This window comes from Myxocyprinus asiaticus, chromosome 33 (genome assembly GCF_019703515.2).
Source record: "Myxocyprinus asiaticus isolate MX2 ecotype Aquarium Trade chromosome 33, UBuf_Myxa_2, whole genome shotgun sequence".
NCBI lineage: Eukaryota > Metazoa > Chordata > Actinopteri > Cypriniformes > Catostomidae > Myxocyprinus > Myxocyprinus asiaticus.
In genome coordinates, this window is record NC_059376.1 from 9268696 (window position 1) to 9288107 (window position 19412).

A 19412-nucleotide genomic window follows, 5' to 3' on the forward strand; every position below is an offset into this window, starting at 1 on the left:
CGTCTGGTCATCAGTCTGTGAGTTGAAGCTCAAGCACAACTGGATTATGCAGCAAGACAATGATCCAAAGCATAGGATTAAAGTCCACCTCTGAATGGCTCAAAAGAATTTTTGGAGTGGTCTAGTCAAAGTCCTGACTTGAACCTGATTGAGATGCTGTTGCAGGACCTTAAACAGACAGTTCATGCTCAAACCCTCCAGTGTGGCTGAACTAAAGCAGTTCTGCAAAGAAGAGTGGGCCAAATTTCACCACAGCGTTGTGAAAGACTGATCTCCAGTTATCGTTTTGTTTCAGTTGTTGCTGCTAAAGATTGCACAACCAGCTAAGTTTAAGGGGGCAGTTTTTCACATGGGTGATGTAGGTGTTGGATAACTTTTTTGCTTCAATAAAATAATTTATTTATTTGAAAACTGTGTTTTGTGTTTACTCAGGTTGCCTTTGTTTTATGTTATATCTTGTTTGAAGATCTAAAACAATTTATGTACTGTATGCAATCTAATATATGGAATTTTCAAGACATCATATTAAATGATGAAATACTTGGATTTGTAAATTATTTAAAAAGCTAAATGTGACCAAAAAGATAGATGAAAAAAAAAAAAACAATGCTAAAGATAAAATTGGGAAAATGTATAATTTCGTAATGTGCCTATTTAGAATGTCCTCTGTATAATTAACAGCATTAGCTGATAAAGTTCGTTCATATGCAAGAAAAATTGACATTATAACTGAAATATACTCAAATTAATCTGAATCTAATCGAAATCCGATTTGAATCGAGAGCTTGTGATTCGGAATCGAATTGGGAAATCTGTTTCAATACCTAGCCCTGTCATGGACACATACAAATTAAGGCCACAAGACTGCAAGTCAACATCCAAGTGTCTCATTGGAGGATTTTTTTTCTTTTATGTACCACAAGCAGAAATCTTCAGTGCAACTCTGCATGTGTGCATTTTTTTTTGAAGAGGGTCTTGGTCACAAAGCATTGGAGTGGTATTAGTTTGGTTAAAAATACAAAGGTTTCTGGTTCAAGAGGATCTAACAGCTTACTGATGTCATAATATGTCAACCCTATAACCATCACACTCTTGAACAAGTCGTTTAACCTTGGATTGTTGCAGTCGCTCTATCCTTACAGGTAGTGAATCATCACGTCATTTTAAAAGCATTTGCTAGTTATAAGCGACACAGTATTGTCTTGGGATCAGCTGTCATCTGGTAGTGATTGTCAGGGTGGGTGTCTGGTCTGTGGCTCCTCCAGCATCACTGGAAGTTACTCGCATGTCACATGAATTCACAGAACCGTGAGTGAGCCAGAGCATGTTGTCAAACTTCCTGAATGCTTCCTAAATGTGCTTCATATTTGGTTGAGAATGGCTTTAATATGCTCTCAGGGATGACGGCATATCACTGTATTATGTTTCAACATCTAATATGGAAACGTATGCGTTAAGGAATGCTGTCAAGACGAGTTACGAGCCATGGAGGCTTTGGGATCTAAGGTGTGGGAGGAACACCGAGAGAGAAATAGGAAGCTGATTGAGTGATATACACCTTTTCTTTCTCTTTTTTCACTGTCCCTATTTGGCAAATCATTCAACCAGAACATTTTTGGCTTGTCTTTATATATATATATATATATATATATTCCCTCAACCAATACTGAAATGCAATATAGGGTCTCTGGCAGCCCAAGCTTTAATTACTTTTTTATTTGACCAGGTGTAGAATGTGGACCATAAAGGTGCCCATTGTTCTAATGGAGGTTTCCCTGCAGTTCAAATGTGCAACTTGGGAATTGTTGTTTTTATTAAACTGGCATCTGGAAACCACCTGTAGTGTGTAAACACCACCATTCAAAAAGTGTATAAAGCCAAGAGCCAAGACAACCACGCATACTCCTTTTCCTCTGAAATGGAGCCGGTGCTTTGCCCGCATTATACTGACTTGATGGCTGAACAATTAACTTTTTCAATTAACAATTAACTGACTACATTAATATGCCACCTCACAATCTTTGTTCTGTGTTTGAAGACTTGTTTGTTTAGGAGAGAGAGATTTTTTTTTAATTTTTTTTTATTTGATATTTATTTTAGATATTTTAACATCTAAAGGGATTTCATTCAGCATCTTTATCACAAACATCATGCTGATTTTGATGCAATGATCAGAAGTTATAACAAATAAAATTCATAGCATTTTCTCTTTAAGGAATGTCTCTTATCATGAACCATAGAGGTAAACTTAACTAAACAGTTTTTTTGGTGTTTGTTTTGCATGTTGCAGGCGTACACGAGTCAGTTTGTGGCTCTCATCATGTTTGCCCTGTTGATGTGTGATGACAGAATATCCGTACAGCCTCGGAGACGAGAAATCATACAAGGCCTCAAAGTGCTACCAGGTAAACGCACATACAGCTCCGTTAAAGTTCATAACCCCAAATTTTTCTTGGAATTGTCTTGGGGGGGGAAATCTGCTAACATGTGATCTGATCCCAGTAGAAGTCATTGATAAATATTTAACAATGCACCGATATAAACATTTTGGCAGAACCCAAAAAGAGAGATCGTAGATATAAATCAATACTGTTTGTCATTTTTGTTTTTTGTTGTTTTTTTTTACAATAGAATGGATAGATAATTGATAATTGTCTAATGCTTTTTTAACCTGTCATAGAAAGTTTGAGGTTTGAATTGGAGAAAATACAAGACCATACAATATCACTTGATAATGAACATTTTGAAAGTTTTGAAGAGTTGAATTTATTTTATTATATGAGAAGAGACTGCCGAGTGAAATTTGCCGATATTCAATAATAAGGTATACTGTGATAATGAACATATTGTTATCATGAGCACTTAAAAATACCGTGAAAATTTCTAGAGAACCTATTAACTAAATTGTTTAGATTTTTCTGAATGCACTGTAGAATTTCCATCAATAAATCAACATTCACAACACTAACTCTTACAGTAAGAAGAAGATACCAAATTACTCAAATTCATGTTTCTTTTTCAATTAAACTTTTCCTTCAAAATGTTACCATTGTTGTTACTTATTCATTTGCGATGAAAATAAACCATTATAAATTAAATTGGACCCAGACTTTTAAAAGCCACCATATCTCTTTGAATCTGATTTGGTTTGATCTTTGCAAACTTACTTTCTTTGTGATCATTTAATTTAAAAAGTACAAAACAAGTAACTAAATCTTCTAATTAAGAACAACAATAAAGTTTATTTACCTTTCAGCCTGTTTTGTAATTCAATACCATATACTGTGATTAATGATTCAGCAGTTATCGCGATATGAACATTTTATACCATCACATCCCTATATGAGAGACTTGAAACTAGTACAGCTACTGAATATAGGAAATTGGTTGCCTGGTACAACAGTCGATTACGCATTTTAGTAGTCATAAAAAAAATATTTTAATGCAGATTGCTGCAATTGACCAATCAGAATAAAGTGTCCCAGAGAGCAATGTAATAAGCCCTGATATTATTTGCTTCAAATATTGGCAAATTCAGACCAATGGCGATAATTTTGAGGTGGTGGGTGGTGGCGGCGGCACTAAAATTGTCTTCACTCGCATTGCGTACCATAAGTGCTCCAACTGACCTGATAATATTTAGCAATCATGACATGTGTCCTGTATTTTTGTCTGCATCAGAACTAGTGTCCGATTCACAAATTATTCGTTAGTTTGAATCTTCTTTTCAGTGAATTGGCCAGACGGATTAGCAAAGCCAATCTATTCAGACCGATTTGTTCAGACCACATGTGCACAAATCATTTGGAGTGGTTTCTCACTCAGTTAAACAGTATCGGAACACCGAGAACAGACAGACCGCTCGATTTGGTGGATATTTGCCTACAATCAACTAAAAGTAGACTTTTGTTTTAAATTTTAGAAACTTTTTAAGTAGTGCTGTGTCATGTGAATAAGGGGCCGTTCGTACCGAACATGTTTTTGCATCCGCCTGTGCAGATTTAGTTGCCAAAGGATTTAGGTACCTGATGATTGTTTAAAGCATTTGTTCAGTGAAGTTGCAAAACTGTAAATTTTCAGTTTGATTTACATTATAGAAAACTATGCTGCACAGAACATATGGCTGTATTATAAAGCTTCATAGCACCACAAGAAACAAACATACAGACAAAGATTTTCACAGGTTAACTCTAAACCTCAGTGTTTTTGTTCACGTGCCCTTTTTGTAAATTTACGATATCAAGAAGCTGACATCATAGTGCAGGCAGAGAGAGCTCTGTGTCAACATGACTGCACCTATGTGTGTATATGCAGAGGTGCAGTAATAGCAGGGCAGCAGAGGCAGATAGCTTTGTCCAGCTCTGTCAGTCACCGTTGGAAGTCTTTATTGGACCGCAAGTGTCTGCCAAGGCCCCCCTCCCCCCTCAGTCTTTCTCCAGTTCTTGTTTTCTGCAGAGTTCTCTCTGCAGAGTTTTAAAGCTGCATCCAAGCCAATGAAGTCAGGAATGTTTTGGCAGCCACTTACTAAACTTTCTCATGCATTCCAGTAAACTATTCACTTCATTACAAAAACTGCTGATCCTATCATTATTGTTTGCATTGCTGTTTTGGACACTGTTTAGAGTGTTTCAGCCCGAACAAACATACTCAAGTACACAAGTGTGTGAATGCAAATGCTACGCAAGCTTGATTTCAGTCTTTTGTTCAACAATCAAAATTTTATAACTACATTTTTGCAAACTGACTTTTAGGTGCCGCATTCTACGTTTCCTAGTGAAATTAACACGATACTCTACAACAACTGAGTTTTATTCACTTTTACGCAAATCACAACTACAACGGCTGACTTTATATACAACTATTTATCGCGCGGTTACTCAAACACTGCTATGTTATGATATCGAAACACTTTTGCTAAAACGTAACATTTGAAAAACAATTCATTTTAACACTTGTATTAAAGAATCACCTATATTTACACACTTATTCCAATGTGATTTAGCTTCCACGGTAGAGCCTTGGACTTTAGACTCAGAAGTACGTGGTAGAGACCAGTCAAGCATGCAAGATGACACGTGAGATGAAAGTGTCATAGAAGCGACACAAGTAGATGAGGTTTCTTCAGAAAATGTTCTTTTCATTTCTCATTTTGTTTATGGACACTAGTGGTTAGGTTTAGGTTTTGGCTTAGGGAAAGGATGCCTGTTTTGTTTACACTATTGGCTAAGTTTAAGTTAAAATTTTAGGTTAGAGAGGTACATTTTACCTATTAAAACCTCCATCTAATATTTACCTTAACCATGTCTGATTACGACACCATTTCACCTGCTTTTGGTGCCACCCGCTGGACATATAACCAGGAAACTGCAGCCAAATATGTAATAAGGCATGTAATTTTGTTTCGCAAAAATGTTGCATCGTCATGTACAACCCCAATTCTGAAAAAGTTGGGACAGTATGAAAAATGCTAATAAAAACAAAAAGGAGTGATTTGTTACTATATATTGAAGCACTACAACTACACATGTTACGATGTTTTTCCCTGTGAATTTCATTGTTTTTTGAAAATGTGCTGTAAATTCAAATCAGATGAGTGCAACATGCTTCAAAAATGTTGGGACAGTCGAGTGTTTACCACTGTGAAACATTATTTCTTCTAATAACACTTATTTTGTTATTAACAATTCTTATTGATTCCATTCATAAAATAAATAAACATAACAGAAAATACTAAATCAAATTATATACATTAAGCCCCTCCCCCCCAAACATTGCCCCCACCCGACACAAACACACACTCCAGTCTAATTACTAATTATTAACACTTATTAAGCATTTGGGCACTGAAGACACAAGTTTGGTAAGTTTAGAAAGTGGAATTTCATAATGCACCACACATTCTCATTTGGAGACTGGACTGCAGGCAGGCCAATCTAGCACCACACTCTCTGCTTACACTGCCATGCACATGAAATCCGGGCAGTATGTGGTTTGAAGTTGTCCTGCTGGAAAATGCAGGAACGTCCCTGGAAAAGACGGTACTGTATGGCAGTATATGTTGGACCAAAATTTGTACATATCTGTCTGCATTCATGGTGTTCTCACAGATGTGCGAGTTACCCATGCCATGGGCACTGACACACCCCTGGCCCATACAGACACTGGCTTTTGGACCTGACGCTAATAACAGCTTGAATGGCCCTTTTCCTCTTTGGCCCGGATAATAAGATGGCTTTGTTTTTCAAAAACTTTTTGAAATGTGGACTCTTCTGTGGACCAAAAAAACACAATTCCACTGTTCTACTTTCCATCTAAGATGAGACCGAGCCCAGAGAAGTCGTCAGCGCTTCTGGACAGTGTTGATGTAGGGCTTCTGCTTTACATAGTGAAGTCTTAACTTGCATCTGTGGATGCAGCAGGGGGTGGTGTTAACTAACAGAGGTTTACTAAAGTTATCCCAAGCCCATGTTCATGATATCCATTACAGATGAATGCCGTTTTTTTAAGACAGTGACGTCTGAGGGATCAGAGATCGTGTTCAGAATGATTTTCGTCTTGCCCTTTACGCACCGAGATTTGACCAGATTCCTTGAAATGTTAACTATATTGTGCACTGTAGAGGGTGAAATGCCCAAAATCCTTCCAATTTGTCTTGGGGAACATTGTTCTCAAAGTGCTGAATTATTTGCTGAAGCATTTGTTGGCAAATTGACGAGTTTCGAATGATCCTTGCTCTTGAAGGACTAGGCTGTTTTTGGAGGCTCCCTATATACTATGACACGATTGCCTCACCTGTTTAACATCTCCTGTTTCACATCGCCTTGTTATTTCAACTCGTCAAATTGTTATTAGTCTTAAATTGCCCCGTCTCAAATTGCCCTGTCTTTTTGAGCGTGTTGCAATCATCTGATTTGAAATTACTGTACATTTTAAAAAAACAATGACATTCACAAGGAAAAACATAATATAATGTGTAGTTGTAGTGCTTTCAATATAGCAAAGGGTGAATATAATTTGCAAGTCACTCTTTTTTTTGTTTTTTTTTTATTAGCATTTTCATACTGTCCCAAATTTTTCGGTATTGGGGTTGTAATATTCATGCTTTTGTTAATTTTCAGTTAGTTTTAGTATACATTTAGTTTATTTGGTGTTTTCTAGTTTTAGTTTAGTTTTACTTTTTTCAGAATATTTATTTTATTTTATTAAGGATTTTAGGGCTGTCAGATGTAATGCATTAACTGATACCCGATATCGATTCTTAAAATTCCTAGATTGATCTTTTAATTTTGCTTTTAAAATGTAGTTTACTTCAGTTTGGGTTGTGTTGATTATTATATCTTTTAAATAAACAGAGTTTGAAGTGAATAGTTTTGGCCCTCTTTTTAATTTTTTTAATTTTTAATTTTGTAATGTGAAAGTTAAAAGGGTTCCTGTATAATTTGCAGCATTAGCTGAGAAAGAATTTCCTTTATATGTAAGCAAAATGGACATAATAATTGGAATATATCCAAATCAATTGGAATCTAATAAAATCACGATATCTATATCGATACCCAGCTCTAATCTAGTGCCATTTTCATGTTTTATGAAGGCGGCTTGAAAGGTTCCCTTTCGATTCAGTTCACTCGACATTGCGAATCACTAGAGGATTCCTTACCCGACGACCTAGTTGAAACCCTTGTACATTAATGCCAATCCTGTGATTGCACCCCTTTAGGTATATAAGCGAGTGTGCAAACACCATTTCTTCAGAATTTTCTTTCTTCAAGACCGAGGACATCTTTGTCTTAGAAACGCTTCGCCGTTGAAATTCATGTCTAAGCAGACAGATCTTCTGTGTGAAAACGGCAGGACGACTCGTCGGCTGCGCCACAGCAAGGTTTACTGCTCCCCTGCAGTCTTCCGATGAAGAGTTTCTTTGCTTCGCCGTCGAAGTCACTCTTGTGTACGGGTTCTTCGCTCCTACGCTCGCCATTGACAACGCGACGCTCCACGAGATACCACCTTCCTCCCGCAGTGCTCCAGCTGGAGTTATTGTATCCTTTATATATTGAGTATAAGCCTCAGGGCTTTCACAAAAAGAGTAGCTTGTGTGTACATGTCTTTTTCAAGATGTCGTTCCACTAGTGTTCTTCATGTGAGCAGCACATCCTGCCATCAGACGAACACGAGAGCTGCATTCGTTGCCTGGGCCACACCCACGCCAAAGTAGCTCTCATGGAGACTGACTGCCCTCACTTTGAAGGCATGAGTCTCCGGCCGTTACATTCTAGGATCGCCCTCATCCAGCCTCCCGTGCTCTCCCGACTGCCGCCTCTGTGTTAGCTTCTGAGGGTTCACACAGGGAGGCACGGCAGGGCCGTGAGGTAGAGATGGAAATTTTTGAGGACCTCGTGCCGGCACAAGCCCCAGGAGCCCCCCAAACATCTGAGATAACGTCCTCGCCTGTGCAATATGCATCTGATGAGCTCCGGCCCTCTGTTGGAGCGCACGGCCTCATTCCGTATGGCGGCTCTGATGATGAGGATGATGCTGTGTTCCTCGCAGCATCTGGTGAGTGGTCCACAAAGGATGTTTCCGCCCCTTCCCCCAGTGAGGGTGAGGAGTGTGCACATGCCATTGATAAGGAGCTTCTTCTTCACATCCTTGCCAGGGTGGTTTAGGAGTGTGGCCTTGAGTGGTCCCCTCCGGAAGAACTGCAAAAATCTCACCTAGATGAGTGGTTCAAGCAAACTGGCCGCCGCCAACAGATGCGCCATTCTTCAGGCGAAGCTCCTCAAGAGTATGGAAGAGTATGGATGAGCAAGGCCCAGATCCAGAGCTTTTCAAGGAGATCCACACCGCCACTGATCTGGCACTGCAAGCCACAAAAACGACTGCCCAAGCCTTCGGGAAGGTGATGAGCAGCCTGGTAGTCCTGGACCGGCATATCTGGCTTACGCTAACAGAAATGCATGACTCTGAAAAACAACCCACCTTGACACACCGGTGGCACCTAATGGCCTTTTTGGCAATGTTGTAGAAGGATTTGCTGAACACTTCATTGCGTCTTAAACACAGTCGCAAGCGATGAAACACTTCCTTCCGAAGTGAAGCAGTTCTTCTCAGCACAAAGCCAAAGAGAGCTTGTTTCGATATACACAGTGTTTCTCCCCTCTTCCCCACGGCAGTTTGTCAGGAATGGGATGAATGTCAAAATGATTTTTCTGTGTGTCACGCTTAAAAAACAAAAAAAAAAACATGTATTGCCAAAAAAGAGAAATGCGTTCATAATAAAAACACCGGTCGCACACATATTCTTAATAAAAGGGCTATATCCTCTTCATATCTTACACACCCCTCACTTTGTGGCCACCCGTTTTCCTATGTTGAGCGGCGCTCGCTAGAGGAGATAATAACTAAGGCTGTTGTCCCGCTACGCAGACGCGTGGCGAGCCCTCATGGGCGTGTCAGATTGGGTGTTAAAAACGATCAAACACTGCTATACGATTCAGTTTGCATGCCGGCCACCACGCTTCAATGCCGTTTTAGAGTCTATGGTTCGGTTACAGAACGCACCGGAAATATACGTGCAGTAATGCACAATCTCCTTGCGAAAAACGCAATAGAGATCATTCTGAACTGTGAAGCCCACAGGGGGTTTTACAGCAGTTATTTTCTTATTCCAAAAAATACGGCGGGCTCTGGCCCATTCTAGATTTGAGACGCTTAAATCATGTGCTCCCAAACCGCCCATTCAAGATAAACTCAGAAGCAGATCTTATCGCACAACCGTCCACAGGACTGGTTTGCATCAATAGATCTGAAGGACATGTACTTTCATGTGAAAATTGGCCACGTCAAAGGCAGTTCTTGAGATTTGCGTTCAAGGGAACTGCATATCAATTCAAAGTCCTTCCTTTTGGTCTGTCCCTGGCTCCTCGCATGTTAACGAAATGTATCGATGTGGTGCTCGCCCCATTGAAAATTAACGGTATGCGTATTTTAAATTACCTCGATGATTGGCTATTACTAAAATCAGAGGCTCTGCTGAGCGATCACATGGACCTGCTGCTCTGCCATTTGAAAAACTTACTGTAGGTCTAAATGTCAACTGGGCAAAAAGCACACTCTTCCCCCAGCCAAAAAATCTTCTTTTTGGGAGTCAGGCTCGATTCCATGAGCATACGAGCACATGAACAAATGGCCAGCGTAATGCAAATACGCATTTCCCCTGCTGCGCCTCCTTCACTCTGTCATTAGTAAAGTCCAAGAGGACAAGGAAAATGTGCTGTTGGTTGCACTGAAATGGCCCAATCAGTCCTGGATTCTAGAGATGACAGAGATATTGGACGGCACTCCATGGGAAATACCACTGAGGAGGGATCTCCTCTCTCAAGCGCAAGGCATGTTTTGGCATCCCCAGCCAGAGCTGTGGAATCTACAAGTGTGGCCCGAATGGCACAGAGGCTGGCTCCTCTATAGGCAGACATGATCTTGTCATAAAGTTAATTAGTGGAGTGAGGCATTTGAACACCCCCTTGTCCGGCTACAGTGCCGACTTGGGACTTAAACCTGGTGCTGAAAGCACTCACGGGACCGCCTTTCAAGCCATTAGATTTGGCTGAGTTGCGTGCACTCTCACTGAAGACCACACTCCTGTTGGCTCTAGCATCATTTAAACAGGTGGGTGACTTGCTGGCACTGTGGCCGATAGCTCATGTCTGGAGTTCAGACCGGGCCTAAGGTTTTATCAATGCCCTTCAGGGCTCAGGTGGTTCATTTACAAGCCTTTTTTTCCCCACTGTTTAATTCAGATGATGAACAATCCATGCACTTGTTATGCCCTGTGTGGGCATTATACATGTATGTAGAGCGTACCCGTCAGTTTAGGCTGTCAGATCAGCTCTTTATTTGTTATGGAGGTCGCACAAAAGGCATGTCCGTCTCCAAACAAAGGTTCTCACTGGATTGTTGATGCGATTGCCCTCGCTTACGAATCGCAGGGTGTGAATTGCTCTATTGGCGTAAAAGTGCATTCAACTAGAGGCATTGTCTCTTCATGGGCATGCACAAATGGTGTGTCCTTACAAGACATATGTTTGGCAGCAGGCTGGTCTTCGCAAAACATGTTTGCGAGGTTTTACAACCTAGACGTGGCATCTGTTCATTCACGAGTCCTCTCGGTATAGAGCGCTCACCCACCTACGTTCAGGAGTGAGCCCAAATCTTCATTGGAAAGGCTACCTGATAAATATTCATACGGTCACCTGTAGGTAGGCTGTAATTGAGTTACCCCCTCTTAAGTCATAAGTACTTCTAAATATAAACCTACTTTCCCAACCACAGTTGCAAAAGAGTTAATATTACAATGGGCTCATTTATCTGACTCCCCAGATTAGTTTAATTTCCATCTGGCATTCGCCATGTGGGGGTTTTCTTTATACATGTTTAATAAGTCATCGTCCTAGGGACCTGTGGCTTATAATTAAGCTTTTTCAAATGTTTTATCTCTTGGGGTATGACGCGACATAGTGCGGCATGATGGGACTCTGTTCCACTAGGCGATTCGCAATGTCGAGTGAGCTGAATCAAAAGGGAACGTCTCTGGTTATACATGTAATCTTGCTTCCCTGAGATGAAGGGAACGAGACATTGCGAAAATGAGCCGCACTACTTCAGAGTTTCGAGGTTTGAGCAACACGCTCTTGTCCCTCAATCAGAATATTCTGAAGAAATGGTGTTTACGCACCCACTAATATAGGCCAACTGCGCACCTAAAGGGGCGGGGCTCAAACACCATTGCCAATCACAGGATTGGCGTTATTGTACAAGGGGTTTCAACTAGGTCGTCAGGGAAGGAATTTCCTAGCGATTCGCAATGTCTCCTTCCTTTCATCTCAAGGAACCGAGGTTACATGTGTAACTGGAGACCTTTTCCATTTTATTATATACTGTGTATCAAACATTCATGCATGGTCATTTTTATTGTGTGTTAGATTTGCTTTTTCATTTCAGGTTGTCCCTATTTTTTTAGTTTTTGGTAAACGTAATAACTACAGAAAGCAACTCAATTGTTGGTTTAATTAAAATTCAGTTTAACTGAATAACACATCCAGTTTAATGGCATAGACATTTGAAGGCAAGTTTATTGCCCCCTTGATTATTGAGGGTTCCGTCACCGTAACGCAAGAACGCACCTTTTGTAGCATTCCCATCTTTGTTTGCGTACTTTCTTGCCTTCCTCCTGTAATGTTCTCCCTTTATTTCAGTGGCAATAGCTTTTAGGTCTCAGATCTCAACACGTCCTGGAATAATACACAATGTTCAGCCAATCTCTTTCTGGAATTGGCGCCCTTATCATTTCATTATACACAATTTACAAGCAACTCTTTGAAACCTAGGTTTTCTAAATCTCTCTCTCTCTTTAGATCTGATCAAGGAGGTGTTGAGTCTGGATGAAGAGATTCAGAAGTTGGCGACTGAGCTATATCAGCAGAAGAGTGTTTTGATCATGGGCCGAGGCTACCACTACGCCACCTGTCTGGAGGGTGCTTTGGTTAGACCATTTATAGTCCTCTTCTCTTTCTCCTCCCCTCCCTCTTCGTCCATCCATCACCTCACTCTCTTCCTGCCTTTTCCTCCATATGTTCGCCCTTTTTCTTTCACAAAACGTCTCATTCCCTTTTAAAGGAATAGTCAAAATATTCCAAAGACATTAAATGGGAACTGGGGCTTTCAAGTTCCAAACATTACTAAGTATAATAAAAGCACCGTAAAAGTAGTCCAAGTCTAGTTCGCTATAGTTCAAGTCTTCTGAAGCTGTACGATAGCCTTATGTAAAGGAACAGAGTGAAATTTAAGCTGTGTTCACTTAAGATTTAACAGATTTAACCTCCTAACAGAGGTCATTTACATATGCAAGTCTTAAAGGTACAGTAGCAAAAACATCTAATTTTGTTGTAATTGGTGGAAAACTTAAAACCAAAGTACAGCTGTTTTTGATGCAAGAAACCTTGACAAACATTATAAGTGGACTTTTGTATCATTTTGAAAAGAATTCTCTCATAATATATATTTTAAATAGACACATTGTAATGCTCAGTCCCCAGGCTAATTCTGTTTGATTAAAGAAAACTGATGGACTGTAGTTGTATAGAAGTTTGGCCATGCTGAGCTCATCTAACTTAACCGCAAATAAACTGAGGAAGCAATCTGACCATGTTGGTTAAGCAAGAAATTTCAATGTGGTTAAAGTCATTAGCCAAGTCTGACCGCAAAAATGTGCATCTGAACCTAAAAGGAATTTTGCTAGAGCTTTAATTATGGCAAAACTATTTATTCCCTTATTACGTAACATAGAGATTTACAAAGGTTGGCAATGATTTACATGGGTTTCCGTCTAGTCACTCATTCCAGGTAGTTTGTTGAAGCTGTTTTTTTGGTTGTGTTCTTCAGAAAATTAAGGAGATCACATACATGCATTCAGAGGGGATTTTGGCAGGAGAGCTGAAACACGGACCTCTGGCTCTGGTGGACAAACTCATGCCTGTGATCATGATCATCATGAGGGACCACACATACACAAAGTGCCAAAACGCACTGCAGCAGGTGGTGGCGAGACAGGTGAGAGCCATAGAAGCACCCTTGTTTATTATTAGTGATCGATCGGCGATTGAGCTTTGGCCATTGAAAAATCCATACTGACCATTAACTAAAAAGTGGAGTGGTAGAGTACCAATGTAATGCAGAAATACGTGAAATAGACTAACGCAATTTAATAGTAGAACTTACATTTTGGAACTGACATGCGAGTGCACATTTTGTTAATCAGAAAATTTTAAACACTTCTGTTAATCAGCGAACGGACTATAATATTCTCCAAATGGACAAATAAGTCTGATTATTTTGGTCTATAACTTTTTATTTTCATTTCCTGAAAGAAGTACCACTGTTTGCAAGGCATGAGAAGAATGTAACATATTTGAATAGACATTTTTTGTCTGACATTGCTTTATGTTTGTATATTATGTTCAGATACGTAAAAAAAATTTTTTTGTCCTCTCTGTAGTTTTTCGTGTTTTCTTGAGAATGTGGTTGTGTGTTGTAGGGGCGTCCTATTGTGATCTGTGATAAGGAGGACTATGAGACCATAAAGAACTCCAGTCGCACCATTAAAGTGCCTCATTGTTTGGACTGCCTTCAGGGAATTCTCAGCGTCATCCCACTGCAGCTGCTCTCCTTCCACCTCGCTGTCCTCCGTGGATATGACGTGAGTCCATCTCACTCTTACATGCCTGATTTTATCTTCTGGTCTCACTTTCAGATGGTTCTCTCTGTCATACTTTTCAATTCTACCCAGCCTGTGTTGGGAACATGAACCACATAAGTCTTCTGTAGTCATAAATAAGTCTTCTGGAGACTCTTTTTAAAGGAATTATCATGTTTCAATACAATTATGCTCAATGGACAACATGCTGTCAATTGCCAAAGACAATAATTTAATCTCTCAATTTATAAAAACATGCAAAAATCATGTTTACAGTAAGGCCCTTATATTGGAAGTCTATGGGCCAAGGCATTGCACCAGGATAAAGGTTAAATGCATGGTTTCGAAAGCCATAAGACTTAAACATTATATGTGTTTATATGAATCTAGTGTTGAAAAAATCACTTTCCAGTCAGTTTGAAGTTATAGCCAATTTTTTAACTCCTGTCATGACTAATGTAAAGCCAATAAACTCTGTAACAAAACATGCAAGGATACCAGGAAGGGATGTAATTATCTGCAGAGTACTGCTTACATCGTCTGTTTATGAATAAGAAGTTCATCCAACTAAAAAATTTGTCCCACTGTTAAAAGGATGATTTCGTCAGCTGTACAGCTCAAGTAACAACCATTTTAAAAAGTGCTTTAACAAATATTTAACAAAAATATGCTTTAACAAAAATATGAGCTTTACATTGAGACTCCTGATTTTTGTCATTTGCATTTAAAGTTTGTAGTTCAATAACGCGGTCAGTCTGAACGGCCCCTTAGCAGTGCATTTACAAATGCTTTGTCTAGTTGAAAGGAATTTAATATCGAAAAGCGCATCTTAAGTTCCCCACATTCTGTTTCTTTTGCGTTCCATCTAGCGTTTTGTTTGAGCATCCCCTATTGCGGCATTGGGCTCCGATACATGCCATTACGATGGTGAGGCAGAGTCTTTGCTGCAAATGCCACTTCTTACCACCACTATTTTGAAGCTTGAGTACCGTGGCATCTGTATATCATGCAACATTAAGTTAACGTACTGTAACGTACGTAATTAATCTTACGGTTTGCTGTGATTAATCGCAATTTATCATGTTACATGAGACATTACAACAAACATTAAAAAATAATCATAAATATATTTACTTTAGGCCCAATATTTTGTCTCAAAGAACTTGCAAGAAATTGGTTAGTCATTTATTTTAATTATTTAAATATAAACATGCCAAATAAACAAATGTGGGGGGTGTAGAGTTAATTAGACTCATTTTTGCAGATATTAATCTTTGACTCAAGTATACATATACATGCCATAAAATCAGTGGACTTTTTTAATAATAGGATCAAATGGGCAGATTAAATTTATATGTAGCTTTATTACCAAGATAAACTTAAGTGTACATTGCAAGTTGATTATTAGATACAGATATTAAAAAAATTGAATGCTGAAGTTTTATTTTCTTTAGTTTAAAATCTCAAAACTATTATTTTCTCTAGCTGCCGTTCAGACTCCATTGGTCACTTGCTAAGTTTCTCTCGTGTGGTTTAGTTTTTGACATGGGTTCAGATGAAAGTGAGTGTTTTAGGGTGATGCGACGAGATATGGCAGCTTGCCCATATCTCTGCTTCACCTGGCTCACTGCTTGCGGGTGAAGTCTCCATTCTCCGTACAGTAAATCCCGTGTTTATTATGCCCCGGACATGCGTCATGTGTAATAAGCTTGCACTTGCACTGTTTCTGTGTCAAGATGTGCAGTAAAGTCGAGCGTGCGCCTCCTGAAATTTTTTTTTTTTTACGCATTAAACACTCAACTATTAATTGCTGAAATTAATGCATTATATTTCCCAGCCCTAAATATTACACAGTGCTGTTTGGTTTATGTATTTGTTGCACCCTCTTGTGGACTTCGATTTAAAATGTTGATTTAAAAATCTGGTGATCACTGATGTCCTGTAGCTTTTCCCCTAACTGAAATGTCTTTAGGGTAACACTTTATTTTACTATGTCCATGTTGCACATAATACATGTTACTATTATTAATTACTATGGTAATAAAAAAACAATATGTAAGCACAATATGTAAGAACAGCTATAGAATTACCTATGAAAATACAGAGTGGACACTAAAATAATGTGTGACCATCTTTAAAATTTGAATGTATTAAAGTAATTAAATTTAATTCACATTTAAGGGAAGAATTCAAATGTAGTTTCTTAGTCTTTTTGACAGCCCTAATGCTGTCCATGGATCTTAATTTGTATTGAACCCCAGACTTTCTTTTGAGAATCTTTTAAATGACTCCTTAGCAAATGTGTTTATTTTTGTTATTTGTATTAATTATTCTCCCCCACTCGACACAGGTTGATTGCCCAAGAAACCTGGCCAAATCGGTGACCGTAGAGTAAACACCTCCCAAACGATGGCCTAAAACATACACAAATACCAAGTACAGACTATCAAAGACATGAAGACATTTGAACACTCTTATCAGTTTTCTATATGCCAGCTTTCATATTATAAAATAATCTAAAGTTTATCTCTGTATAACTGTATCTCCTCTCAATGCATGATTCTGGAATCATATCATTGCCGTTGACTGGATTGTGTTTTTCTTTGTGGTGGCATGGTATGGGGTGGCAATGTAATATCTGCCCATGCACAAAAAAAAAAACAAAAAAAAAAAAACATCTCATGAAACATCTCTTTATTAGATTTACCTTAAGAAAAAAATAAAAACAATTCCACAGTCTTGTGGTATGTGGCACTGAAGCAAACTCTGAATCAGTGCTTAATGTTAATTTGCACACTTATGTTTATCTGCTGCTATTTAAGGGAAAATCTTGTTACTGATAACTTTTGCATATTTCGTTTATCCAGAAATGATTTCTGATTATCTGAAATATTAAATGCATATAGATTTCCTGTTTCCACAGTTAACCTTAGTGCATACGGTGACCTTTAGAATGATGTATTCAATAATCTGAAATTGCAGTTGTTCAATAACTGCTAACATCTATGAGTGTCTAGCAACATCACTACATACATTCTGTCATGCGCAGATCTGACATCAAGTAAAATGAGTCATCTCAATGCATTGCTTTGTGAGTTTCAAACGTAAATTTTATACTCAATTTTCTTTTTTTGACAAAAAAACGGCCCTGTTGTCTCTCATCAAAGGTTTCATACATTCTTGTGGCAAAGAAATGATTGAAAGTACAGTTTGTCAGAATGAAAGGTAAAATGTCAAGGGAACGGTCATATTTAATGATGACAATCCCTGTAGAGATTATGTACATGAAGGGTAAAATATGAAGTAAACGTATGTGTTGTTTTTGTTCATGAAGTTTTTGGCTTTTGGAATTTTTTATTTTTTTTCCCTGCTGGATTGTTCAGAGGCCTTGTAATAAAGGAGAATGAATGTTGGTCTCCAGTTTACAGTAGTACAGCCAGTAGACTTGATAAATAAACACAAAAACATGAAGTATAAACTGTTACGTTATACGGCGCATGTCCTATACAATGCCACCTTAATTTGTTTCATTTCCATTGGACCATTTTTTTGTCTTTTGTCTGTCATTTATGTTTTTATTGGGTATAGAGGGGATCTAATTTTTTTGGCAATCAAAATGTTTATGTACTTCCTTTTGATTCAAATATGAATGTGATTTTTAAATTTCATGATTATGCCCATTATGCACTAAATTATCAACATTAAACCAAAAATGCCTACTTCATTAATGTTGTGGAACCAAAGGTGTGTCTTTTTGAATTGTTTGAAGAAACCTCACATGGGACAATAGTAATAAAAGTAAAATTACAGCCTTATGCTTTTTGTTATTTGCTCTATTTTGGAGCTGGTACAGTATGTCAGACTTCATGCAATTTTGAAAGTTTCACTGACTGTAGCTTATGAAAACAATTTTAACTATTTATAAGTTATTATCATGTATTGATGTTTGGCTGTAACTGTTAATTCACTCCCAAGCTTTTACACTTAAAAAGATCCCCATAGTTTCATTAAGATGTCTATTTTCCCATTTTTTAAAGTTTGTTTATATGGTAGGTTGCACTTTATCCCAAATTGGTTGTCCAAATCTTTTTTAGGGGCCAAGCACCGAAGGTGGGAAGGCACCTATTGTATCTGTTGGTGTTCTTATTATTCTTCTGGTGAAAGTCTATGGCTGCCCATAGAACCGTACAAAAGAAATTTATGAAATTTGGCACACTGATAGAGGACACTCTCAAACTGAACTGACCCAAATTAGGAATCTCTCACTCAAACCCTCTAGTGCCACCAACAGTTCTAAGTTTCACTTACATTTCGGTCTAAAACTTTTAAATCGTGAGTCCTAGAAACAAAATTCCCCTTTCCTCTGATTCCTTAAGTCATGTGCCATAAGCATCATTTTTCATCTCTGCTGACTCGATTTTCCGCCATTTCGAATTTTCAGAAAAACCTACTTTTTCGAACTCCTCCTAGACCATATGTCCGATTCGCTCAAAATTTAGCATGTAACGTCTAGAGCAGAGACGCCCAAAGTAGGGCCCGCGGGCCAACTTTGATTACCTTTGATTTGGCCAGCCTTGAAGTATATGACAAGTGAAAAAAAACAAAACTAATTGGACTCCAATGACGTGGCTTTTCATTGCATTAATTTAGCAGATTGCAGAGGAATGTTTTTTTTTTTTGTTTTGTTTTTTGTATAATGAAATTATAAAGGAAGGGAACCAGGGCAACTTTAATATTTTAATGTAAAACAGTTTGCAGAGCCCGAAATTCGGTGTGGGATTCTGGCTATTGCGTACAATTTTAATAATTCCCGCAATTTCCACGTTCACAATGTGGGAAATTCCCGCACACATTTATTCACTTTACAGTGCAGCTGCAAATTAGTGTAAAATAAAGTGTAAGCGTGTGCAGTGAGAAAGTGCTTTGTCACATAGATACTGAACTTAAGATGTTACATATGTATAAACCTTTCTAAACCTGTTAATTTGACATGCAAATGGTGTTATATCACGTCTCCGTAAGCGAGTGACGGGATAACTATATCGTTCCTGTTTATACTCAACAAAGCTGTTAACATTACAAGCACGTGACGGTGAACGCCTTTCATATCTTGGTGCTCCCTCAGAAAGGCAGAAAAAGCTAAAATTCTTTGTGTAATGTACCA

The 19412-nt window shown here is 38.5% G+C and overlaps 1 protein-coding gene across 1 annotated transcript in view; it reads left to right on the top strand.

The window, feature by feature from the left end:
• LOC127424679 (glutamine--fructose-6-phosphate aminotransferase [isomerizing] 1) overlaps positions 1 to 18063 on the top strand; it is a 50778-nt gene extending 32715 nt beyond the window's left edge. Inside the window, exons 15-19 of the mRNA XM_051670066.1 lie at positions 2291 to 2405; positions 12411 to 12538; positions 13438 to 13605; positions 14090 to 14251; positions 16599 to 18063. Of these exons, the coding sequence (XP_051526026.1) occupies positions 2291 to 2405; positions 12411 to 12538; positions 13438 to 13605; positions 14090 to 14251; positions 16599 to 16643 (618 nt within the window). The 3' untranslated portion in view covers positions 16644 to 18063. The remainder of the gene's footprint in view (positions 1 to 2290; positions 2406 to 12410; positions 12539 to 13437; positions 13606 to 14089; positions 14252 to 16598) is intronic.
• Positions 18064 to 19412: the final 1349 nt, after the last annotated feature.